The following is a 27,338-nucleotide window of genomic DNA, read 5'->3' as shown; positions in this document are numbered from 1 at the left end:
GACGGGAAATTTTAGGTTGGAAAAATGTCTTGAAAGTGGTTCAGGGGGCCAAGCCCCTGAAAAATATGACAATTTAGGGGTTTCAGAGGCTTATTTAATAGATAGATTGTCTACTAATATATAAAAATACATATCATTTTTTTCTCCCCAATGAAGTGTTTTTCTTCTTTTTTTGTGGGGGGGGGGGAAAGAAAATTATCTAGCACCGCCACTGGAAGTGGGTTCTGATTGTGTGCCGTTCTTGTGTATTATACTATTGATGTGATATATTTGAGGCAAATTAACTATCAACTTTTTGCGTGAGTTATACAGTATAATTTGCCTATGCATGACATATAGAGTAGCATACATATAAATATTTTTTTATTATATGATGATATCCAAGCCTAATTCTTGTGACTAACCTGAAGACTCATTGGGTAGCTTGTTGTGTTCGATAGTCTGTGTTGACTTCCTCCCCTTTACCTCTTCCTGCTCTGGCAATGTCCTGCAAACATCATCTTTATTTCTAATGGTTATCACTGCAACTTTCTCAATTTGGTGTTGATGGGTATCCACACCTGAACTGTAGGCTGCAGCAACAGATGTATTCTGAGACATTCCAATGAACTTGTAGATATTGTCTGGATGAGAGTTTCCATTTAGCTGTTGGGTATTATTTATATCTGGAGGTGGTTGACATTGACTCCAACTAGTTTTGATGTTATCATGAGTAGCTGAAATGCTGTATCTTTCCTGGACAGAATACACAGATGAGATTGTTGGAATATTGGCAGGTTTCGAGTCAGATTGATTCATTGGCAGGTTAGGTTTGCTCCACATTGCAGTACCATTGGATATGTACTCTGCACCAGTTTGATTTGAGTGGTATTGGGAAGCAAAAGAAGGTGTTGTTTCTGACACTAGCCAGTTCTGATATTCCGCTTTGTTCTGATCAATAGAGCTGGTAGGCACTCTGAAGCTCTCTATCCTGGGAAGGTTATTTGCAGGGGAGGGGAACAGCATGAATCCAGGTATAAGATGTGGTTGTATGAGTGTTTGTGAAGAATAATATGGAGTAGCACCCCTACCATAATATTGCCGGTCATGCTTGGATGTCTCTAGAGCATTACCTTCACTGTTATATGTGGTACACTGTGGATAACTGGACATAACAGATCCATACTCAGCATATGACTGCAGTCCAGTAGTGTTAGATCTTGATGTAGTGTCATTTGTTTCATTACTATGGTATTCTCGAGTATATGGCTGTAATTCTTGGTGCAGCTGACCTCTGACAACATGGAGAGGAATTTGTGAATCACGGTAATCTCTACCTCCTAGGTCCACAATGTCAAAATGTGTCTCTGTAGAGTTACTTAAAATATGTGGCACATACGTTTGATGCTTTTCATGACTTCCACCATGGATAGGGATAGCCCTAGTGTGGTTAAGAGGCAGGTGATATCTTCTGCTGAGGTGCATATTACCTGAATGTGATGTTGGGTTACTAGGAACCTGTGGTGTATGAAGTTCTTGCCTTCCATCGCAGACAGGCCCAGTGTGACTGGCATTTTGCTGATGTTCTCTGCTGCCTTGGTCCTCATCACAAGACTGTGCCACATTTGGATTACTTGGAACTTGTGGCATGTGGAGACTTGTAGGTCTTGTGTAGTTAAAAGGCTGCTGATAACCTCTACTTAGGTCCTGATTATCAGAATATGGAGTTACAAAATTTGCTGTTGCTAAATGGTTGCATGATATAAATTCTGTCTTCTCAACATCTGAATGACTTGAATCCATTTTACAGCTTACTGCTAGGTAATCAATACCCGTACTACTAGAAGTTTTTTTTTTTTTTTTTGAGTTTCACTGAAAAGAAGCATTAACATACAGGTTGATTTGATTGATTTTCGAGTCTTATTAATCCTGTAAAAATTACATATATTTTTTTTAATGAAAGAATGTTGAAATTCCTGATAGCTGGAAGACCAGTCTCTCTGCCATTTTCTCCCCGGGGAAGGGGAGAAACTTGCACTCCTAATCGCCTCGCCTAGCTAGAGAGTTCCGTACTTGCAAGAAGTTATTGGTCTAATTTTTGGCGCCACCAATTCAAAGTAAATCCCTAGTTTGAAGTTGAGCAGTAGGCCTAAAAATCGGCCTTTGATCATAAAATCTGTAATAAAATTATATTTACCTTTTTGCCAGTGTCTCCTTTGCAGTAATATAATACGCCCATGATCCTGGAAATTTTACATCATTCACGCTTTAAAAAGGGCAGCGAGAGACAAGTCCAGACTTCTTCAGCAACTTCCTCAGTACCTCGTCGCCTTAGAGCTAGAGATAACTTGCAAATCTGAATTTGTTGGCGGCACAACATTCAAAGTAAAGCACCTACTGTGAAGTTGAGCATTTTGATGATGGATCTTTAGGTATATAATTATTAATATAGCTCCATTCTACAATAAAATCTGTAATAAAATTATAGTTACTTTCCTGTCCGTATCCTTTGCAGTAACACACCAGTGAGCCACCTAATGTTACATCATCCACTCTTAGAAAAAGGCAGCGGGGAGACAAGTCCAGACTTCTTCAGTAACTTGAGGGCGCTTATAATAAATACACGGTAAAACCTCGAATTGAAGCCATGTGGTTTTTTTTTTTTTTTCCCAACTTTGGATGGGATTCTTATCAAAATGCATACGTTACCAACCGTCTCGGGACAGACGGGCCCGCATTTCAAAGTGATTTTGGATGAAACGCGTATTTTGCATGCGTGATTATATGTCACGCATTTAGAACAAGTCTCATGATAACAAATTATTATTATATAACAAATTATTATTATATCACGAATTCAGGGAAAATGTATTTAAAATTAAAAATTGGTTTTTATCAAAAATATAGACCTAAAAACGGTCAGACATGAGTGACTGAAACTGCAATTGTCAGCATCAAAACACGCACGCAATCAGGTAGGCCTAAGCTACAGTTTACGTGAATAGGGGCCATACCGTAATTAAAGTTACTAAAAATTGATCAGTACCGTACTCGCGCAAATAAGCGCCCGGGCGCTTAAAATATTTTTTGCACTTTCTGAGGGGCGCTTGTTCAAATGGGGCGCTTGTTCAAATGGGGCGCTTATTCGAACGGGGCGCTTATGAAAACAAAGTGGAAATTGAGAGGGCGCTTATGGAAATAGATGAAAATCGAGGGGTTCTTATGGGAAATTATTAAATTCAAGAGGCACTTTTTGAATGAAAAAAGATTATTTAGGCGGAAAAGATAATCGTCCAGAGAGCATGGCTCATGACAAAAATGCGTGAATATCATAACAGCAAAATAGCAGATGCAATTAGTGATGGTGGGTAGTGGTTAGCTTGTTGACCATCGGCCGATTGTGATTAGCAGGATGGCAGGATCATTGTATTTTTTCTTGAAAACTCAGACGAGAATGTGCTAAAGGTCAGAAAAAGAAAAAGCGGAGTAGGACTACGCATAGACAAATATGTAAAAAGTGTAAAGTTGGAAATATACTGTCTGTCCAGGGATCGGAGCTCTCACCAGTCCATGAGAAATATCCTCATTTTGATATTGACCTATAGAAGAATGTGTTTCCACTCTGCAGCTCAAATCATGTCAACAACCATAGTCCCGGGATTGATTGGCTTATTGACTTGCTAAAAAAAAAAATCTTATGAAATTATTCAAATTAGAAAGGGGCGCTTATTCAAACGGGGCGCTTATTCGCGCGAGTACGGTATGCGTACAGTTCATTTTTTATTTGAGTAATGAAATATTTGTAGACATAGTTCGGGTCCTCAAATTCAAAATACATTGAAACTCAAATTGTTAAAAATATTTTTGTTTATGTACCCCCTCCCCCCGTCGACTGATGCACTCACGCATTTCAAATCTCTCATGTTGGTTTTGAATGCTTTACATTTTGGGAATTAGTACTATAAAACAAATAGGGCTACTGTAAAATCAATCTGTATCACTGAGTGTATTAACCGACATTGAATCACCTAAACTACACTGTATAAGCCAAGTTTTGGTTTTTTTTTATAATTTTATTTAGTTAATTTAAAATTCATGTACAGTATATGTACCGTACTTTGCTATCTTGAAAAGCCAAGCCCATGGGTAATTTTGCAAACTAAAGAATTGTGAATTTTGTGGTTTGTTTGTGCCCACAATGGTTGGAGCTGAGGTGAGAAAATTTGAGGAAATAGTACCTCTCGAGATGGCCGGAAATGACACTTTTATATAATAAAATTCATCATTATCACATTACCATTATAGTCAAAATAAAACGCCAACAAATTTCTCATGATCTTTAATCAGGGATCTACTTAATATCCAGGACAACTTAGGCCTAATTATAGCTTACTAAGCTTTAACTATATATACTATATTGTGATCAACAAATCACAACTTTTTTCGCATTTGGCACAATTTCTTCACTTTTTATTGTTATTAATATTAATATCAATTATTACTATTGTCATCGTCATCATTGTTATTATTATTATTACTATTAGTAGTAGTATTATTAAACAAAAAATTAAAAGAAACTTGCAAAAGGATAAAAACGAAATTGAACCACAGTATCGCATTTCTATCTTAAAAGACCTGGCCTGAGATTTATGGATTTAAGATTTTTTTAAATCACGCTTAGGCCTATGTGTTCTATTATGCCTATGTAAAACGTGTACTGATGCATATTTACATGTTTAGAAGTATTCATCTTGAGTGATCCCAGGAAAGAATTTGTATTGGCTCAAGAATAAGCTTAAAAATTTTAACACTGTGTATATGATTTGATTGTTCAACTTCATTTGAAGTTTTTTTTAATTTTCAATTTTGCTGTTGGTTGGTTGATTGATTGACGCATCTGATTTTAGATGCTGAGATTTAGAGTCTCTCTTTGTTGGCATTGTTTATTTGTAGCTATAGATAGGCCTATCCCTATTATTTGAGCACCAGTGTGACCGGCCGGCGATTTTCCCTTCACATTACCTGTAAACGATGCGGCGATGAGTTTGGCGTTTTTCCCTTTGTAGTTTTTATGTTTCGGTTTTAATTTTGATTGATCCAAAGACAAACATGCGACTCAGTGGCGGATTTAGGGGTGGGGGTGAATAGGGTGGCTAGCCATCCCCCTTCGGTGACCTCGAAAAAAATATATAGGCCTAGTCACTTGTCTTGTGGGTGTACTTCTCATGTATAGGCTATCCTCGTAAAACATACACTTTCTATTTTAAGCTTAACTTATTTTCAGATGTCATTCTAGAGCGTCTAGCCTTCAACTAATTCCAACAACTCAAATGGAAGGCCCATGCCTCCCCATGATCAAGGAGGGACAGGGGGACACGTCCCAAACTATTGTTAAGGTTGAGAGTTGGTCCCTTACATTTCGTCCGAAATGATAATAATTTCATAAATCTAGAAGATGCCTGAAGATTGTTGAAATGAACTGCATAAATGACCCAGGTTTACGAAAGTGTGCTGTACAACCGGTACTCTATCTCTGCCCACAAACATCTGAAAACCGAAAGGTCCACTGATTAATCTCAGATAAGAAAGTATAATACATACTCCGAGTATTGAAATACACGCCATCGTGTTGGGATTCAATATTTCGACATTAATTATGTCATCATCAGGAAATGATCATCATTCCTGATGATGACATAATTAATGTCGAAATATTGAATCCCAACACGATGGCGTGTATTTCAATACTCGGAGTATGTATTATACTTTCTTATCAAACATCTGAATTACTTATAATACACGACTCTTGTGCGCGTGCCTTTATTATAATTTGAGAAGTATGAGAAAAAGCGTGTAATAACAATAAGATTGGTTTTTGGAACATGGTAAAGTAAATTAAAAATACATCAATGACAATTGAGTTTTAATTTCAATGGAAATTAACAGCGATTAATTTGATCGATGATGGTGAATTTTATTATAAAAGAGTGTCATTTCCGGCAATTTAGGTACTATTTTCCCAAATGTTCCCACCTCAGCCCTTGTGTGGACTAATGTCTCCGAAGTAGGTGGCTAAATTAAGTACATCAAAGACAATGTTTTTAATATTTATTTTTTATAGTACATCACTGATATTAATTAGATATCTATGGTTGCCGAAATTCGCTGGTAAAACATAATGAGAAATTTGTTGGCGCTTCATTTTTACTATATAATGGTGATGTGATGAATTTTACTATATAAAAGTGTTCCGGTCATCTAGAGCTACGCCTAACAAAATGACATTATTATTATTATTATTATTATTATTATTATTATTATTATTATTATTATTATTATTATTATTATTATTATTATTATTATTATTATTTCCTAAAGTTTTCGCACATCAAGCCCAACCATGGTGACAGTGGCGGCGCTAGTGGGCGGCGGGGGGGGGGGGGGGGGGGGGGGGGGATTGAGCCCCACATCGGACAAGTCAACCCCCCCCCCCCCCACCACCGGACAGAGCTCGTCGGGCAGTACTATAAAACATATCAAAATAGGCCCACACCAAGCCAACACATGTCTGTCACAGTCTGAGAGTGCCATTTTCGGCCATCCAGAGGTTGATATTCTTTAAAAAATCTCATTTGGGAGGGGTACCCCTTCTCAACCCCTTCCTCCAGCTCGAGTCTACGAGCTCAAGTCCCTCCTGTCGGACAACTTAGCCCCCTCAGAAAATATATCCTAGAGCCGCCACTGCATGGTGGGTCTGAGGCGGGTGTGTGCTCACAAAATGTCCCCCTCCCCTCACCTTTCGAAACAGATCTGCGCCTCTGTCAAAATCACTCCCCCACCCCCCGCTTGGTGCTTCGCAAATAGGATTATCCATCCCCCATTGCCCTTTCCATTTTTATATCTATACTGTTTAATCTAGCCTATGCTTTGAAAAGATTTGGAATAAATTTATTTTCATTTGAAAAAAAAAATTGAATTGAATTGCTAAATCCTAGATCCGCCACTAACTTTAGTAGGCTGCATTCAACACGTTTCCAAACGCCCGTTAATTGGCGAGGATAGTTTGTCTGTGGTAATAATTTTCAATTTATGGAAAGCTAAGAAATAAAGAAATACCTGATTACAAAGAAATTATAGCTTTATGCACCGGTAATTCGCTTTTATCGCTTTGTTATGCACTTTAATACAATATAACGCGTTTCATACTATATCGACGCAAACGTATAGTAGCAAAAGCGTTTACTCGGTACACAGGCAGCAGCAGTGTATGATGCATGCATGTCGTAAAAGAGGTATATTTGGTATACCAAAACGGACTTCGGTCATGTTCCAACTCCAGAGCTCTTATCTGTGGCGGATCCAGTAAACGGAAAGCTGAATACGGAATTCATAGATTCTTCTCATATAAAATATATGAATTCCCATTGAATGAAAAAAAAAATCACCATCAAAACACTAATTTCAATATGAATTGAATGAACAATCCTGTCTAGGAATTACGCCCGCAAAAAATAAAATAAAAAATAAATAAATAATAACAATAATAATAATATGTACGTTTCGTGTGGGAATCGAACACACGACCTCCAGGTTTGCTATTCATTATCCACCATCAACTAAACTGCCTTTAAAAAAAAATTGGTTCGTGTGGGAATTGAACACACAACCACCAGGTTGAACAAACAACATCCAGGTCAACTAAACTGCCTTAAAAAAAATTTAAAAGAAACTGGCTCGTGTGGGAATCGAACCCACGACCTTAAAAAAATAAAAATAAATAAAAAAATTTGCCCCGTGTGGGAATCGAACCCACGATCTCCGAGTTTACTACTCCTGATCCAGCATGACTAAACGGAGGGAGGTAAACCGCGGCCCCTAAACCATATTTGCGATAAACCTAGTACCACACCAAGTACCAGTTAGTCAACTCTAATCTTATTAGAAAAAATTCTTCGTATATATACACTACAGGTTAATATTACGCATGGTCATGGTGTCAAAAAAAATGGGCCGTGGGCCAAGAGGGTTTATTTTTTGTCTAAAAATGTATAATTAAATGTATAATCGATTTATGATTGTTATCATCTCCATAACTTACACACTTTTTTTTAAATAAACAAAATTGTTGAAAAAATTCATTATGCAAATTAGAAAAAAAATAGACCAATCATGTTACGGGATTGAATGTATTGTACTCGTTGATGACGTCGCGAATTGCGAAATAACAACAAACAACAACCTTTCATGTCCCAACCTGGGAACCAGTCAATTCGAGCGGATGCCAATTCGAGCGAAGGCCAATTCGAGCGAATTCGAGCAGATTTTTTTTCGAGCGGATGCTAGTTCGAGCGGAAGAATAATAATAATAATTCTGGGTTTATATAGCGCCTCCCGTTGACACAACTTGTGCGAACAACAATCTGTGCGAGTTATATACTAATTACTTTAGAATTTCTATTATTTCTATTTTTGAGCTAACAATTTGCTCAAGCTTTGCCTTGGAGGCAGGGGAAAGCCCCAGTCGGTTCCGGGGAAGACGCCTGTAGCCTTATGTATAGCAAGTCGTATTTAATGGATTTTTAGGTTAACAAATAATAAAGTTCTATTTGTTCTGAATGTATATGGTAAGTGAATCCTATTGGGAATAGGAATTTCCTTTATAGCCTGCCATCTCTATTTTAGAGTAAATAAATAAATAAAATAACATACCCACATTCATAAAAATAATGATATATCTGAAATTATACTAACTTAGTCAATGTTATCCTTTCCACAAGTTTAAAAAAAACAGTAGGTTTTGAACTTCAGAGGAAAATTGGTATGATGTCATTATTACTGTACTGTTACTGTAAAGGGGCGGATTCAAAATTGTTCAAAGGGAGAGGGGGAACACAACAGTTCCAGAATAGATAAATAAGTAGCACATAACATTAATATGCATTGACATTTTTTAAAATAGTGGCAAAACCGCCCCTGTCTCACACTACTACACCATTCATTTGTGCACCTTCTGACTCACCTACATACGTAAAAATAATTTAAATGGTGATTAACAATTACACAGTTAAAGTTGCTCCCATTTACAAATATAGGCCTAAATCGTAAATCTACAAATACAATTACAAAATTATATAATACAATTACAAATATATTTTGCTTTTTTTAAATACAAAACCCCAATCAGTGGCGGATCTAGAGGGGGTGGGTGTGGTGGTGGTGGTGAATAGGGTGGCTAGCCACCCCCCTTTGTTTACCGTAAACAAAAAAATAATGGTCACTCGTCTTGTGTGTGTGCTTCTCGTGCACTCTAGTAAAACATGCACTTTCTTTTTTAAGCATTTCAATTTGTTGATTGCAGTTTTCTCAGGGCATTGCCGATTTATTCAGCAAATTGGGGGACTTCGCTTCGCATCGTTAAAAGCTATATTAACTATTAGCATATTACAGTGGCGGATCCGGGGTGGGGGTGGTTCAGGGGGTTCGGACGAACCCCACTATGTGAAGAAACGTAACAAAATACTATGGGTCCTGGCTTACAAAATTCATGCTAACTAGACGTGGATCCAGACCTTCGCCCACTGCGCCCAGGCAAAGGTCAGGGTGAGAATTCAAAATAAAATGTTGACCATTTTTTTTCCAACAATCATACTTACTTTCCTTGACACTTATTTTGAACATTACCATTAGGAAAATGTTTAAATCCCCACTATCCTATAGAGTACACTTTTAAACTGATTGTACTCTAGGCCCTACCAGAGAGAGAGAGAGAGAGGGGGGTATATTTCCAATACATTATGGTCTTCCACTTCTATAGCGCATGATACAGTGCATAGCAAACGTTATGTAACCACTAATAATACTTAGGTCCAGTGGCGTAGTTATGGACAGTGCAGTCAGTGCACAGCACTGGGGCCCGGGGCTATTGGGGGCTCGTTCAAGGTCTAATGATCTAAAAATATTACTTAACAAAAATCCTATTTAAACTTTAAAAGGACCCTTCAATAATAATAATAATAGGTTGTAGATGCTATATATTATTGATTATATTCATAACAATTTACCTATTACCTATTTCCCAAACGCTGCAAGTCAAAAAACAACAAAACAAGCCCTAACGTATACGATGCACTACTTAGTGTTGTGTAAGTTTTTAAAAACTTTAGATCACCATAACATCATGAATACATTTTAGATTCAATTCACTGCAAGTAGGTCGATGACTGTTCTATTATTGAATGGTAAATGTTATTTTCGCGACGATAGACAATACCTGGATTTGCGTCAGGAGAATCAATTAGGGGGCCTATATGTATTTTGCCCAACCTGTCGTGAAAATATATTGAATACTCAGTGCGTGATTCAATATACATTTTTAAATCACATTTCTAAAGCAATAAAATATCGTCACGCATATTTGTATTTGTGGTATCACTGTGTCCCACTATAGCCAATTTGGCAACCACTGGACACAATGAAAAAGAATAGGACTATCTTGGAAAATATTTAACAAGATATTTATAGTTTATCACTGTGTCCCACTATAGCCAATGTAGGGCACTGAAAAAATTTGTTGGATCATCCCCCCCCCCCCCCACCCCCCCCCCCCCGCGTGAAAAATTCGGGAAATATTGATGCGGGATAAAAAAAAAACTTTGCCGCATCAATTATTTTAACAGCATAACACAATGCAAATTTGTGACTTCAGATACATTTCTTTAAAAAACTATAAAATTTAATCCAGTTTTTATACAATATTTATTATTACTAGCGAAATATAAACAGTCCCTCCCTCATCAATTAAAACAAAAGCGAAATAATCAATTGTTCGGATTAAAAAAATAATTAAAAAAAATACGCCCTCCCTCACCGTTTATTTTTTTTTAAAGAGTGATAATCTAATAATTTTTTCTATGTGTTCTTAGTAGCCATTGAACACAATGAAAAAGAAAAGGATTAACTTAGAAAATATTAAAGAAGACAGTTATACTTCATCACTGTGTCCCACTATAGCCAATTTGGCAACCATTGGACACAATGAAAAAGAATATGATTTTTTTTTTAAATATTAAACAAGATATTTATAGTTTATCACTGTGTCCCACTATAGTCAATTTAGGGCACATAGGAAAATATTATTAGATCACTATTTTTTTAAATCAGAACAACTGCTTCTTTTAATAGATGAGGGAGGGACTTTTTTATTTGGCAAGAATATTGTAAATATTGTATAAAAACAGGTTTAATTTTTATTGTTTTTTTTTTTTTATAGAGAAAACGTATTTCCAATCACAAAATTACATTGTTTTTTATGCTGTTGAACAAATGATGCGGCCAAGAAAAAGAAACATTTTTTTTTAAATTTCCGCATCAATATTTCCCAATTTTGTTGACACGGGCTGGAGTGATGATTTAATAATATTTTTTTTGTATAGGCATAATTATGATCTGTTCATTGTGCGTTCGATTTTGATAATAATAAGATTGATAGGAGCACTGTATGATCAATGTGCGCCAAAATAAATAGATGGTTAACATAAAAAGTATGATGCCTATAAAAGTATGAATACTGCTATTGTTTCTAAAATTTGGTGGAGTAATGTAGTTCATGTGGTTATCATTGGAAAGTTATTGATCTATTAGTAAATTCTATAATCTGGTTGTTGTACGCATATAGACATATTTTTTACATTTTTCATATTATTTTTTTATTCATGTTCTTTGCAATTCATGACAAAGTAAACTCAACCATACATATTCAAAAACAGAGCGACGAAAAGGACCTCCACGAAACTCTTAGGAGCTTTTAAAATGGAGACCCGGTGTTAAAATTAAAGTTTGTTTAGACATAAAGACAGTATATAACTGCCTAACTACAAAGATACACACCGTCTCACCCCAACAGTCATATATTATTTGATTTACATTTATTTTGAACATTGCCATTAGGACATTGTTTAAATCCACACTAGCCAGAGCCATTCATTCCCATTACATTATGGTCTTCCATTTCTATAGCGCATAATACAGTGCATGACAAACGTCACATAACCACTACTAATTCCACCTTAATTCGGAGTCACTCAGCTCAGTCTTACATGTGTAAATGTTCGTATTGACACTGTGTTTTTAGCATTGTTAAACGAATGGAAATATATTTATCTTAACTATTGTTTTCAGCAAAGTGGCGTATCTATATTTTAAAGAAGGGGGTGCTGATGTAATGAGAGTCCACATCACGTCAGTACCATCGTGGTTGGCGGTGACGCAAAAATTTCAGTATTTCATACCACTGGATGCCCCAAAATGGAACTTACATTACCTATTGTATGATGTTTTTGACAAATTGAGTAAAAAAAACCCCAATTAATTACTTAGGTATCCGAAAATGAAATTTAAGTACTTACTATTCTAAAAACTACCATATTCAACTGAGCTCCACCATGGTTGCGGCTCAGGTGAGAACATTTAGAGAAGTTGAGACTCGTTAGATGCACAAAAAAGCACTTGAATAGTACAAAATTTACGATATCCACCTGAGACCCACCATGGTTTTGGGGTGCAGATGAGTCAATTGCAAGAATTTGAGACTTTATAGATGCCCCAAAACAACACTCGGATACTTGAGGCTGAGGTAAAAAATTTTAAGAATTATAGACTTTTAGAGATGCAGGAAAATGGCAAATACATAAAAACAACAAAAATTACTATATCCACAAAAGCCTATCCCCATCATAGAGGTGAGAAAATGTTAAAAATTGGGGAATTTTGATGCCGGAAAATGGCAATGTCATACATAAAAACTAGGAAAATTACCATATCCACCTGAGCCCCGTCATGTTTGTGGCTGCATGAGATAAAGTTGGAGAATGGCACCTTAATACTTAAAATTTATGTTGGTTATTTTTTAACATTTGGAAAGGGGATGTCAACGGGACGCAACTGCCAAAAAACTTGGCAGCGAAAGGACGCTACCAATAAACAATCAACAAACTACCGGGTTTCTGGGTTGTTTTCCAAGGTACTACATGGCTGAACTGTTTTTTACTTTAGGGTTAATTGGTAAAAATCGCACATAAATCACACGACGTCACTGACAACGCCGGGGACGGCAACTCGATCTTGAGATTAATTTTCCGAATAAAGTTATACTAAATAACTTCTAATGACGAACTATTGTCTTCAATTGTCTTTGTTGGTCATTCAACTGTCATTTTATCTATTTTTTTGGTGATATTACTATTCTCTATAATCTATAAAACACCCACATAACAACGTCACGTTAGAACGATGGGTGGGGACGCCGTGGTGACTCCGGTAGGGTCAATTTTCGTCAGGTATCAAGATTATAAACAGTTTCATTGGACTAAATTCATGCTTAAGTTAACCACATGCTTACCTATTATACTGACACTGGTTTCAAATCACGGTCAAGTAGTTAAACATCACCTAAAAATCACCTTATTTTGCGAATTAGCTCCCCCTTAACTGATCATCGAGCCCCCACCCCTACCCACCATCGCCCCCATCAGCTCCCCGCCCCCCATTTCAAGACATCTAGATACACCACTGACTTACATGGCCAGATGAATGGAAATGCTCAATCGATGTGCCACCAAATTGTAACCAGCCTTCACCATGCCCTCACGATGTCACCGGGGACGCAACTGCCAAAAAACTATTTTTGGCAGCGAGGACGCTACCAATAAACAATCAACAAACTACCAGGCTTCTGGATTGATTTGCAAGGTACTACATGCTTCAACTATTTTTTTACTTAGGGGTTAATGTGGTAAAAATCGCACACAAATCATACGACGTCACTGACAACGTCGGGGACGGCAACTCGGTTTTCGGATTAATTTTCCGAATAAAGTTATACTAACTTCTAATGACAACCTATTTTCTTCAGTTGTCTTTGTTGGTCATTCAACTGTCGTTTTATCTATTTTTCCTGTGATATTTTCGTCGGAAGATGATAAACAAGTTTCATTAGACTAAATTCTTGCTTATGCCACTGCGGTGGGGTTCCAGGCAGCCACGGATATTTGACGAATTATGGCGAATTTTTATTGCTTATTTGATAGGCATCGAGCTACTATAATATGACTTCATGTAGGCTATGTTTTCTAATGTCGAAATCAGCTTCAAAAACCAAAACATTTTGAATAAAACAAGAAACAAAGAGTCTGCAATGCAACCATCTAATTTCCTTACAAATCTTCTTTTTTTAAAGTGAAATTCTATATTATTGAAATTTTGCACGAAATCTGTCAACCACGATGTCAAGGTCGAGGTTGCTTCCCTATCGCGATGTATTCCAAGCATCATGAGGCTATCCAAACGAGCATTTGTCCTAACAGAACGCAAAATATTTTAAATTAGTGTCATTGAACTATTATTATTATTATTATTATTATTATTATTATTTTCATGCCTATTATTATTAGGCCTAGTATTAAAACTGTCTCTTATACACATCTAGATGTGTATAAGAGACAGGTTTTACATATTTGAGTTCGCGGCTAGAGATTGCAGACATTATCATCCTAATCTAATCGCGAATATTGTGTGAAATCTGGATCCATATAAATGCCTACATGAAATTGATTGAAAGCTCAAAAAAGTTTAATAATGATATGTGGCCGAGTTGACATGTGGACGAGTTGACTTGTGGCCGAGCTGACTTGTGGCTGAGTTGACTGTGGCCGAGCTGACTTACAAACACAAAGCAAAAGGTGAAAAGAAAACATTGAAATTACTTTGTTGTTTCAGGACCACAGGCTCAGTATAATATTAATATTATCATCTTCAAAAACCATGATGATCACTTCCTTCCGTATAATGGATCACATAAGCTCGGGGCTAAGATCCGGAAATTTCTGGCTTCTCAGTGTCTTCTTGGCTAGCCTAGGTATTCCCTAGCCTAGCTAGGCCTAGGCCTAGACCCCTAGGTCGAGTAGTCTAAGATAAAAATATAGGCCTAGGCTAGGTGGTGTACTGTTTCTTTAGGTGACTAGGCTTTGTAAGGCTAGACTAGGGCGTACCTAGCTATTCAAGGCCTGGTTTCCTAAAGTAGAAAATAAGGCAAGAAGACTAGGTAAAGGCTTTCATAGTTTTTCATATATTTTGTTTGGATGTTGAAATGTTGACTGAGGAGCTCATAATATCTCTGAATGTACATGGCCTGTGTAGGCCTAGGCCCTAGCTAGCCTAGCTTGGCCTAGTTAACTTCACTACACTATTATTATTCTAGAACCACCTAAGAAGCTAGGCCTAGGTCTACTGTACCCAGAATGTATAGTGAGGCCTGCATGGGGAATATATCCTCTGCACAAAAAATATGGCCTAGAATCCATCAATCCACGAAAATTAGGCTTTGACCTAATCTTAATATATAAACAATGTATTATGAAGTAATTATGATTTTGCATGCACCTGTTTTCCTAGCAATTTTCAATGCAAAATTAAGCTGGTTTTTGAGGTGTCATCCTTGCAATTAAAAACATTTACTGTATGGTACTGTACTGTAGTTGTTAATCCAGCATTGCATTTTTTTTACCTACTTGCTATTTTCATGGTATTAATATTGCAATAGGCAAATGCAGCCAAGCCGGGTATGTCAAGACCAAATTCTTCAGTACCTGCCCAGCAAGATTTTAAGGAGTATGTTGTCCGTGTGCAAAGGTAATTTACCTGTACATTTAATGTTACACCAAAAGTCGTTTATCATCAGACATTTGACTCATTTGACTCAATCATTAACAAGGGTTAGGTGAGACTTTTTTATAAGTTGTTTACTAAACCTGCCACCCTCCAATAATGATGATTTTGAATAAAAATAAAATTATATTTTCGGCCAATTAGTGCCCCCGTCGTGAAAAATGGAAATTTCAAATAAAAATAAAAGTTTTTCTTTATTTTTATTATGCCCGCCGCTGTCTTGAAATCTCCAAAAATATGATAAGTATGTCTTTTCTTACGCAGTGCCTATGTTTACGCCGAGGCGTAAACATTAATCATTGGCGATGTCACATATTGTACGTCAAGGTGTAAGCACTTATATTTTTAGTTTACGCCAATGTGGCATACAAAGGCGATTCAGTAGCCTACGTCGAGGTGTGAGCATTGGCTATGTGTAGCCTAGGTCCACAAAGTTCTCCAAAAGAACAGATGTCATGATGAATTCAGGCAGGCATTACTACTAATATCAAGTCGAGAAAAGGGCTACGTATCATACCTAGGTACAGTACATAGTCCTTGTCTTGACCTAGTTTTTGCATACACTAGTCCCAGGCTTTTCTTTCCACCAACATGTACATATAGAACCACCATTGTCTGAGCCCATTGGTGGAGTGTCTGAAATCTGTGTGTGTGTGTGTGTGTGTGTGTGGAAGGCGGGGGGCATGTGACTGGCAAGACAAAAATTTGATGGGGATATATGCAGGGATGGCGCAGGAGGAGCTCAATGATCAGCTGAGGGGAGCTAATTTGCAAGGTGATTTATAACTACGTGACTGATTTTTGGGGAACGATTGGGGAGTGTGTGCAAGTAATTTTTGGAGGGGTGTGTGCCCCCGAGCATCCATTAGATACGCCACTGTTGCCACTTGTAATTGAACTTCAATATATATTGATATGTGGGAGTTTTTCCTGTTTTATTCTGATTATGGCAAGTTGAGTAAAATATTTTTGTATGCACATTTTGTATAAAAATTGTTCCAAAACCTTATACTACCTTTGATCACTTTCTTTCAGAAGAAAATCAGCAAGCACGAATCCAACACCATTTTATGAACATATATATACTTTTAAATTTCATTTCATTTAATCTTCTCATCAATATATACAAAAATAAAAATTATTTAAATATACTGTATGTTTGCTGGAATCCCTGCATATGAGATAGCCAGTGAATAATGCATATCAGGCCTACGCCTTGCGTTGCCGTAGCATCGGCGTAAACATAGCCTATGATTAATGTTTACGCCTCGGCATAAGCATAGACACTTCGTTTTTCTTAATTATATGGATTTAAAGCATTTAACCATCCAATTACTACATTGTTTACATTCACCAATAAAGTTTTAATTTTTATTTTATCCTTCATCTGGATGTTTTTGTCAAAACAATTTGCTAAATCGGAAAACAAAATTTTATTTTAATTTTTTTTCCGCCCTTCCGCTGACAGTCTTTAAAAATATAAGTTCGTGAAACAAAGTATTAAAAAAGTCTTGCCTTACTCTATAAAGCACTGAAAGATAATTCAAAGACTAGAATACAGTTTTATGGACTCACAATTTAATTTTTCTTCCAGCATCACTAAATCTTTAAATTTTGAAAAATACTGTACATGATACATAAAAATCTATTGGAAAGCATGCTGTTTATAGATTTGATAGTAATATAATATTGCTTGTTTTAATGAGGGAACTTAACTTTACATTAGTGTTATATGAAAGACATTTGTTCCAATGGATGTAGTGATGAAGCACCTTGGTAATTAGGACTATAACTGTAGCAAAAGTATCTCATAATTTTTGCAACTGGTAATAATGATTTTTGATATTTAATCTAATGTAAATATGATATGTGACAGTAAAAAAGACTTAAATTTTTTTTTTTCTGAACATATTAATTTGCTAGAAATGCTGATAAGGAGTACAGTGTAATGAAGTTTAATGCAGGTGATAATGTAGACTTCACCAAGTGGAAAAAGGTTAGCTATTATAATTTTATTTAAATATTTTCTTGTATAATTATTTAAAAGAACTATTTTGTAGTCTATATTCATGCTCCATAATATCATTTATTTTGCTAAAAATATTTATACAGTATTTATTAAATTATATAACAGATATAGCCCAGAGTAAAATATCATGTACTAAATATATTGATAATTAAATCAAACAAATTTGATAACTAGATTCAATAGTAAGATGCAGTATACACAATTTCAATAAATATTTTTTAAAAATTAAAAAAAATATTAAATAACATATAAAAATCTGAAATTATATTGTGTAACTTACAGTCTTGATTGTTGTTTCTTTAATCGTAAAACAATTGAAACTACAGCATTGTGATGTTGTGATGTATAGATTAATTTAGCAGCAATTTATTCATTTATTTACTTTGGATTTATTTTTCATTTATTTCTTTATTTCTGGTTTTCATGCATTAATTTATTCTTTATTTATTTATTCTGCAGGCTTGCCTAATTGATTTTTAATGAAAGAATGCTTTAAAGCATTTGTATTTTTCATTTGTCTATTTTGCTTAACCCTTTTTCATTTTCAATGACACATGCATTAAATTTATTTAAAAACTGCTTATAATAATATGTTTATATTACAATGTTATTCTATTTAATTTACTTTATTTTGTAATATAAATGATTTGATTTTGAAATAAAACCTTGAAATGAAATAAATGATAATGATAGTAATTTTTAACTTTTGGAGCACACAATAATAATGATAATAATAATAATAATACTCACCTGATCCAAGTTGTTATATTTTATGGTTAGTGACCTTTCAGACATGCAACATTAAGAATGGTGGCTGGGGTGGGTGGAGGCTTGGAGCCCCTATCTGCTTTGGCATGTTGAACCAAATAAGATATTGTTTTCTTGTTTTCTTATCCTGTATGCTTGGTGCAGACCTGACCTTCTCCCCTCCCCCTCCTTGTTTAGGTATGGCTAACTCCCTCCCCCTCCTTGTTTAGGTATGGCTAACTGATTCGGATGAAGCAATTCAGTTCAACATATACCCCTCCTTCAGCTTTCTAGCAAAACAGACCACCTCTGACAACCTCTGCCAACCCATTAATATGAATCATCTTTTTAAACTTCATCTCTTAATCAGGGCACCATGGTACGGGAGGATAACCTTACTGCTTTCAAGGAGCAAGACAGCATGCCAAAATTTGGTGAAGGCAGTGAGTATGGCAGAGAAAGAAGGGAAGAGGCAAGGAAAAAGAAGTATGGAATAGTAACAAAGAAATACAAAGAAGAGGACCAACCTTGGATACTTAAACAGCAGGAAAAAGGAGGAAAAAAGTAATGTATAGTTTCTGAGGATTTATGCATACTCCAGTGATTATGTTATTATATGACAGAGTTGATAATATCAATTATCACAATTAATAAGCTCCACTGGTTTTGCTGAAGGTCTGTTTTCTCAATAGATGTTTAAAATGTAATATAGTGTACAGTAGTTATATTAATATAGCACTTTATACCAAAATGGTCTCAAAGGGCTTGAAGTGTGGATCAGCTCCCCTAAGGTTCTCTTCATGCCTGATCTACCCGGTCGTAAACCGATACCAGCTACTCTCATATGTCCACAACATAACTTAAAAATTTTACAAGCATTGGTAGTTGTAACATTGTGTAACACCATGTTTTAAAAACAAAGTTCAGTTTCTGTGACTGAGCTTCACTCACCATATGAACATCTTTTTTAGGTTTTTTTATTTTAAGTAAGAAGATGCATTTATGAGTAAATGTAGTTGCCTGTTGGGATTTGTTTACATTATATCTAAAAGCTCTGGAATTGTTTTAGTGAATCTTGTCAAATATAGTTTGAAATTCAGGGTACTATAAAAAGATACTGTACTGTATAAATGCTTGTAACTGATAACTTCAATAGAAAGGTAGACTACAATGATACTTTCCACATATACACAGACCATTGTAAAGTCACAGTGCATTCTTACAGTATTCTTGTACTGTCATAGACAGCAAAGAATTACTATTCATGTGTAATGCACACTGGGATATTCAATACGGTGTCACTGTCATATTTTTTCTCTTTTTTCTGTTTAGGTATAAGGGCAGGAAGGAAGGGGGTATAAATGATAATGCAAGTCACTATATCTTCACACAAATGGCAGATGGATCTTTCTGTGCCTCGCCTGTTAAGTCTTGGTATAAATTTACTCCCATGGTGCAATATAAATATCTTAATGATGAGGAGGCTGAAGAGGAATTTGGAAGGTAAAAGATGTTTAATTCATTGATTTTATCTGGTTTTAGATGTATTTTTGTGTTTTTATAATGGATTTTTTTTTGTAATCTTTCTATACAAACCTATAAGTAGTATTTGCATAATATGCAGTCTCCTCCTCTTTGTAGAACTATTCCTAACTAACAGTATTAGATATTTCAGCGTAAACTATGTACAGTACATGTATCATACAGCATTTTATTCGAACCTATGTATATTCCTGGATGAAGAAAGAATGATGAGATGCCATGTCCAAGATTACAGGGGGAATGGACTTTAAATATAACCTTGACACTTTTGACCACTACAATGCCTACATTGGATCTGTCCACTTCAGCTGACCCCTATTGATTTGGACTCATGTTGCCAATTTTTGTTTGGAGCTGCCTCTTCCCTCCCTCCACCTGAAGTGAATACCTGGTTTTATAGTGGATTAATTTGCAGTGTAACTAGATTACTCCCCAGAAACACATTGTAGTTAAAAGCCAGCAAACTATAAAGTATCATTTTGCTTTACATTTTACAGGAGGGACAAGACGTTAAATTTCTTTTCAGTTATGGTAAAGAGACGTTTAAAAGACGAAGCTTCGTTAGAGGTGGAAAAAAGTGAAGAAAAACCTAAAGCACCAAGAAAAAAAGATTCCTTGGTAATTTACATTTATATTTTATAGAAATATTATGTTGAAAATTACTTTAAATATAATTTTGTCATCTACTTAAACAACTTGACCATGGATCCTTGCTTGAGACACATCATGATAAACCATTTTCCCTAAGCGTTTACTTAAAAATCAATTGACTAATTATTTTTTAAAATGATGATAATGTATGTTTTGCAATTATGGACACAAAAGATGCACTCCTGAAAAAATAATTAAGAATAATTTTTTTTTTTTTATGATAGCAAATAACTGAAGATGATGAGTACATTGGGTTTTTATCTGATGATGAATCCGATGATGATTCTGATGATCCAGAAGCAAGAGAAGCTAGAGGTATGAATACAGAATTACTACAGTCACTAAACGGTAGCATTCAAAAATTGTCTTGCTCATACAGTATGTAGAACAGTGGTGGATCCACGAATCCGCCACTGTAGAATGATTATAAAGTTTACCTGTATCTGTATATTATGGGTTAAATCAAGCATTTCCATTTTTAGAAAAGAAAGCTAAAAAGAAAGCAAAAAACTCAAAGAAACGAAGTAGAGTAAAGAAGAAGGATTGGGGAGAGGAAGCCGGGGAAGAAAGTGATGTAGATGATTATGATGACCAAGAAAAAGATTATCTGTCGGAAAAATCTAGGTAAAGTTACTTCATGCTACAGTGTATGCACCATGTTAAAACTGCAAAGAGAGACAAAATATAAAAAACATGTTTTTTTTTTTTTTTTTTATAAATAATTAACTTTACTTGTAAACTTCCTTGGGTTTATTCCTCAGTTCATTCAGTTGATATTGTTACTTTGTACTTTTTTCACTGTTTCTCTCTTTTTTAATATTTTGTTTGTATCTCTCTGAATGAACTGAAATGAAATGAAATAAAATATCTATAATTAATAAGCTTTAGAATGGTACACTGTATATAACTTACTGGGTTTATTAGTTTTCCTAATAATTATATATTAATTAATAATAAGCATCGGAAGCTAAAGTATCAGTAATAGCACTACTGATAAAGACAGCTTCAAACGTTACTGCACAAGTTGCATAGTTGAGGCAGTGGCGGCACTAGGGTGGGGAGTCAGGGGGCTGAAATTGCCTCCCTGTCGGACAGGCGTGGACCACGTTGACCAGCGCCATGACAAGGTTGTTGGGGGCGAACATATTAATATGCCTATCCAAATAACGTAATTTTGATTGCCAATCCCTAACTATTTATATTTGGCTCCTTAGTTTGGAACCCCTCGTCGGGGTTGTTGGACCGCTTGTCGGTACATTTCTGGAGCTAACACTGAGTTCACGCATGACTGAGCACATAGCAAACAGTTTTTTTTTTCCTCTTGTGTGGATTTCATCCACTTTTATTTCCAATTGAATACATTTTTCGAAAACATATTTAAAAAAGAATATTTAAAAACATGAATGGTGCACCATGCACCCAAGAATAAAATAAAATGGAGTCAGTCCAAAGCAGCTGACTAATACATTTTTTAACATTCATTGCAAATATACGCTTCATCTATCAATTATTATACACATTTCATTATATTTTCTGTTATACATTTTCTTAATACATTAGAATCACAATGAATTGTCATGAAGTAATTGCAAAGTCATGAAAATTGTCTTCCTTGTTACATACTTTTAACTTTCAGTTGTCAAATGTTAAAATTTTGTCAGATATTAGATAGTATATGAATGTGATACAATCAAAATATCAACTTCTGTTTGCCATCAGTGATGAAGAAGAAACAGTTGAATACAGGAAAGACGAAGAGCGAGGTCTGGATGAAGAAATAGAGGAGATTAATTTATCGAGTGATGAAGAGGTAGAAGAAGTAAAAGAACCAGATATTGAGGAATCAGAAAATAGAGAAAAAGATGAAAAAAATAAAGAAGGTGAGTGAAACTGAAAAGTCACATTTTGTAACTTTGTTGTAATTGGGTTACGTTGGCAACCAATCATCCGGTCTGTCATGTCACAGAGTGCAGGGTTGAACAGCGTAGTTGAACCATTCAATAGTCTAAAAGCATTTGTGGCAAAGACAAGCCAAACCAGTCACTCGTCGCAAAAATCAATTTTGAGTTATTAATAAAGTCTTAGAGAGTAAAATAATAGCTCTAAAATGGTAAAAAGATCATTCAAATCGGACATTTCCTTATCAAGTTACAAGCGTTTAAACATACAGCTGTTTAAAAAACAATATCTGAGAAATCGGCCTTCAAAGTTTATGATTTCAGGCATTTCTCATGCAGAAACTATCTTCAAATCCTTAAAAAGTATTGTTTTAACATTGAAAATGGGGAAAATAACAGCATAGAATGATGTATAGATATATAAAGGTTAATTTATTGCAATAAAATAGATTTTTTAAAATTTGACATTCCAGCATGTTTTGGCCTTTTTCTTTGAAACACGATTTGCGACGAGTGACTGGTTTGGCTTGTCTTTGCCACATTTTATGGTTTTACAGTGTCCTGTAAAACATTTCTAATTTTAGTAAATTGACAATTTTTAAATATGCAAATTAAATTTAAATTTTATTATTTTATACAGGATGTTCTGACTAATAATAATTTCAGACTGACTGCATTTAATAAAATTAAATTTGTATTTCAAATAAAAAAAAAAAGAAATTACTTCTTTGCGCTTTTGGATCAATATATGGTACCAGTTAACTAGTACTACTTACACAATTCTGTACATGTACTGGAACTTTGTGAGGTGGTCGTAAATGTAAATGCGAGATAGATATCTTGTTTATTTTTGCAACTGTGATTTTTCAAGATTAGCAGCACTTCCCTCATTGTCTTTGTATTTGTAAAAATGTTTTTCTGATTATTACTTACATTACTATTAATTACATTACTGATAATGATTTAACTTACATTGTCATCTTAGATGGAAGCAGTGCAAGCGGGTCTGATTCAGATGATAGCGATATTGATGACTCAAAGATCCAATCAGCAGTGTTCATGCAGGTAGGTCAGCTTAGGTCAAACATCAGAAATTTAATATGTAAATAAAGTAAATATTATGCCCTATTTGAGTAACTGAGCAGGACTGCCAGGGAACCATGGAAGTTCGGTATCACTCGATTTAGAGAATTTGACACAGTGGCGTAAGGTCCAAGGGCCCTCCTGCCTAAACCATTTTTGGATCCTATTGCATTGCATGGTGGGCACAATTTTTTTGTCTTTTCAGTGTTCATCATTCTTTTTACATGTTTATTGTCATTCAGTAAAATTTTGTTTTCATTTTTTCAGAATAAAAACCCAAGTCAGACTAAAAAAATTAGTGGGAAGTCTTCAAAAAGTTCAAGTCGTAACAGTAGCCGGCCAGGCACACCCTTTACTGGAGATAATAGCACCACAGCAACTTTGTCAGGGGTTGTGGGTCGACTACAGGAAAAAGGTCAGTTGACCCCTATGATAATGATGACAGTGAAGTATTGTGACACATGGCGTTGTATAACCCAAGATATTTGCAAGATATATGCAGTATTATATTCATTATTGTTTTAGTTATTTAATTACCAGAGAAAAGAAATAATAACTCCACCTGATATGACCTAAAAACTAAGACCTATACATTTTACTAAACATTTATTTTATTAGGTCAGTGGTTTCCAAACTTTTTGCATGTAATTTTCTTATATCTCCCATTTATTTTTAATTTTGTAAAATTTAGTTCCCACTCCTGATTCTTACATATACTAAACACCTTTACATAAAGCATACATAAAATCAAATGTAAAACAGATCACCAATAAAATATTGGAATTAAAATATAATGCTAGTTAAAAAAATTTACAGTGAAAGAAGACTATGCCTATTTCATTATTCATAAGGCACGATTAGAAAAATAATGGATTCATGAAAAATTGGTCTAAAAAGCCAGCGGACTCCAAAATTGTTCGTGAACCCCTAGATTTTTCGTGGACCCCCTGTGGACCTTTTGACCGCAGGTTGGGAGCCACTGTATTAGTTAGAGGCAGCATTCACATGAGGTTAAATAAGACTGTTCTGTGCATTACCAAATAGGTTTGTCAAGTAAAAGGCAAGGTGATGGTGGATCATCGTCTTCATCTTCACATACACCTGGGCCCCCTGCCAAGAAATCACGCACTGAGAGCCCAACGCCATTCAAAGGTCAACCAGGGTAAGTACACACGGTGAGATAGCCTCTCTCATGGGGATGATGAGGATGATGGTGATTTACTTTACTTTATTACCTCTGCCAACAAATGTTTTCGCCCCTGTTTATTTATTTATATGTTTATTTGTTTTATTTATTTATTTATCTATCTATATATCTGTTTATGTGTGAAGAGGTGTAACTGGCATTAATTTCACAGCGATACAAGTTGTCCGTACTAAACTTAACATCTTATTACCGGTCAAGCCATTTAGGTATCACTGCTGCACTGAATACATTTTTTTCATGGGGACAATATGTGTGGGAAATTTATAAATATGATGTTGGCAGAGGTATGCAATCTCAGAGCGCCCTCTACTCAAATACAATATAATAAATATAAAGAGATTAGAAATGAAAATTGCCAGATTAGACATAAAATGAGGCGTGTCACGGTGAAATGGTTATGGTGTCACACAGGCCAGTATTGAGTAAATGAGTTATAAAAATGGGAGCTAAAATCCAAATTTGTTTTTCACTAGAGATCAACAGTTTAATGTCTTATTAATTATGTCCCAAAGTATTAGTTCAGGAAGTAATCAACAAATCGTTTTATTTAAAGTTATTTTAATAGTTAAATATATTAAACAATGTATGCACAATTAACTTTGGAAGGCAATTACTCAAAATCATGTTTGTTTTGACTCAAAGAGTGCTGTACTTTCACTTTCCAATAACTTAGGCTTGAAATGTCCAATTTCAATGAATTACCTCTCATTTTAAAGATCACATACTCAGGTATCTGAAAATACCAATAACTTGAATTTCAATATTTGCTACAACTTAGCCATTTTGCCACAACATGCCTCAAATGACAACATTGTGATGGTGATAGTGATGTTGGTTTACCCTTTTGGTGGTGGTGTGTTTGTAAGGATGTTTTTGGTAGTGATGATGGTAAATGATGATTTTGATGGTGAATAAACAAGTGATGAATGTCATGGTGATAGTGATGTTGGTTTACCCTTTTGGTGGTGGTGTGTTTGTAAGGATGTTTTTGGTAGTGATGATGGTAAATAGTGATTTTGATGGTGAATAAACAAGGTGATGAATGTGATGGTGATAGTGATGTTGGTGTACCCTTTTGGTGGTGGTGTGTTTGTAAGGATGTTTTTGGTAGTGATGATGGTAAATGAAGATTTTGATGGTGTATAAACAAGGTAATGAATGTGATGGTGATAGTGATGTTGGTTCCCCCATAGTGGTGGTGTGTTTGTAAGGATGTTTTTGGTAGTGATGATGGTAAATGGTGATTTTGATGGTGAATAAACAAGGTGATGAATGTGATGGTGGTAGTGATGTTGGTTTACCCTTTTGGTGGTGGTGTGTTTGTAAGGATGTTTTTGGTAGTGATGATGGTAAATGAAGATTTTGATGGTGAATAAAAAGGTGATGAGTGTGGTGGTGATAGTTCTGGGGTGATAATTAAAGTGAGAATAATGTTGCCACATTAAAAGTGATTAATTATTATTGACTAAATTTTTGATGATCTTTTATTTTAACATCTACAGTGAGGTCCGCATCACAGAGGATGTTGTAAGAAGGTACTTGATGAGGAAACCCATGACAACGAAGGACCTTCTGCACAAATTGAACCCGAAAAGGACGGGAATGTCGCCTGCTGATATTGTTGCACGTCTAACAGAAGTCATGTCAAAGTTGAATCTGAAGAAGGAGGTGATTAAAGACAAAGTGTACTGGTCAATGAAGGCTACATGAACTCGTTTTTAAGCACTGGAGTGATGTAATCATGTGAATGCTGCCCTCTGTTGATAGCTTGAAGCACCTCATGTAAATGCTGCCCTCTGTTGATAACATGAAGCACCTCTCAGGTGTTTTGCAATAGCTATGCATAATAGAGTTAGTCGTCACGATTTTGTTAACTAATTAATTGATGATGGAAATAAACCTGGAAATAGCGCAGATAATTACTGCATTGGATGATAAGGGCATCATTTTTTATGACAAACTTATTTTAATTTTATACGTTTTAACACATTAACAGACAAGGATGTGATAGACAAGTACACATCAGTGTGTTGCTAAGGGCATCATGATGAGTATGCTCGTTAAAAAATGACCACTTTTGTATTATATGTTAATTTGCTGGCGTACCTGACCAACCACTCACTTATCACAGTTTAGGGAAGATACATTTAAAAATAAACATCATGTTTGTTTGTGTCTCACTATGTTGATGGGAAATATGACCATATGGTGCACTTTCACTCATCAGTAATCACATTTTAAAGAGGATTAAAACATGAAGTAAACAATAGAACTGCAATGAAATATGTGGTTAAACTTTTTGGAAGAATATGTGTTATTCTGAAATAGATAAATATAATTCAGAATGAGCATTAAGTATTATTTGGTGTTAGCAAAAAATAAATTGCCCAATGCCAGACGCTAGTTTTCTCGTCCATAGTATTTTCCTTCTGTGTAATTAAAATTTAAAAATGGTTCATGAATAGATAAAATTTGACAATCA

The 27,338-nt window shown here is 35.3% G+C and overlaps 2 protein-coding genes across 2 annotated transcripts in view; one reads left to right on the top strand and one right to left on the bottom strand.

Moving 5' to 3' along the window:
* LOC117104666 overlaps positions 1-2,499 on the bottom strand; it is a 3,636-nt gene extending 1,137 nt beyond the window's left edge. The window contains exons 1-2 of the mRNA XM_033245549.1: positions 2,177-2,499; positions 405-1,851 (exon numbers count right to left, since the gene is read on the bottom strand). Of these exons, the coding sequence (XP_033101440.1) occupies positions 405-1,782 (1,378 nt within the window). The 5' untranslated portion in view covers positions 1,783-1,851; positions 2,177-2,499. The remainder of the gene's footprint in view (positions 1-404; positions 1,852-2,176) is intronic.
* A 13,049-nt stretch (positions 2,500-15,548) lies between these two features.
* LOC117104646 (general transcription factor IIF subunit 1-like) lies at positions 15,549-27,338 on the top strand. Its single transcript, XM_033245526.1, has 12 exons — positions 15,549-15,663; positions 17,623-17,695; positions 18,846-19,039; positions 19,808-19,978; positions 20,515-20,635; positions 20,893-20,983; positions 21,151-21,292; positions 22,388-22,548; positions 23,552-23,631; positions 23,917-24,064; positions 24,694-24,811; positions 26,359-27,338. Exons 1-12 carry the CDS (start codon positions 15,596-15,598, stop codon positions 26,564-26,566), a joined length of 1,575 nt encoding a protein of 524 aa, XP_033101417.1. The 5' UTR covers positions 15,549-15,595; the 3' UTR covers positions 26,567-27,338.

Source organism: Anneissia japonica, unplaced genomic scaffold (genome assembly GCF_011630105.1).
Source record: "Anneissia japonica isolate Jap-2015-1 unplaced genomic scaffold, ASM1163010v1 scaffold287712_len2945570_cov188, whole genome shotgun sequence".
NCBI classification, from domain to species: domain Eukaryota; kingdom Metazoa; phylum Echinodermata; class Crinoidea; order Comatulida; family Comatulidae; genus Anneissia; species Anneissia japonica.
This window is presented reverse-complemented; position numbering and strand designations above follow the sequence as displayed.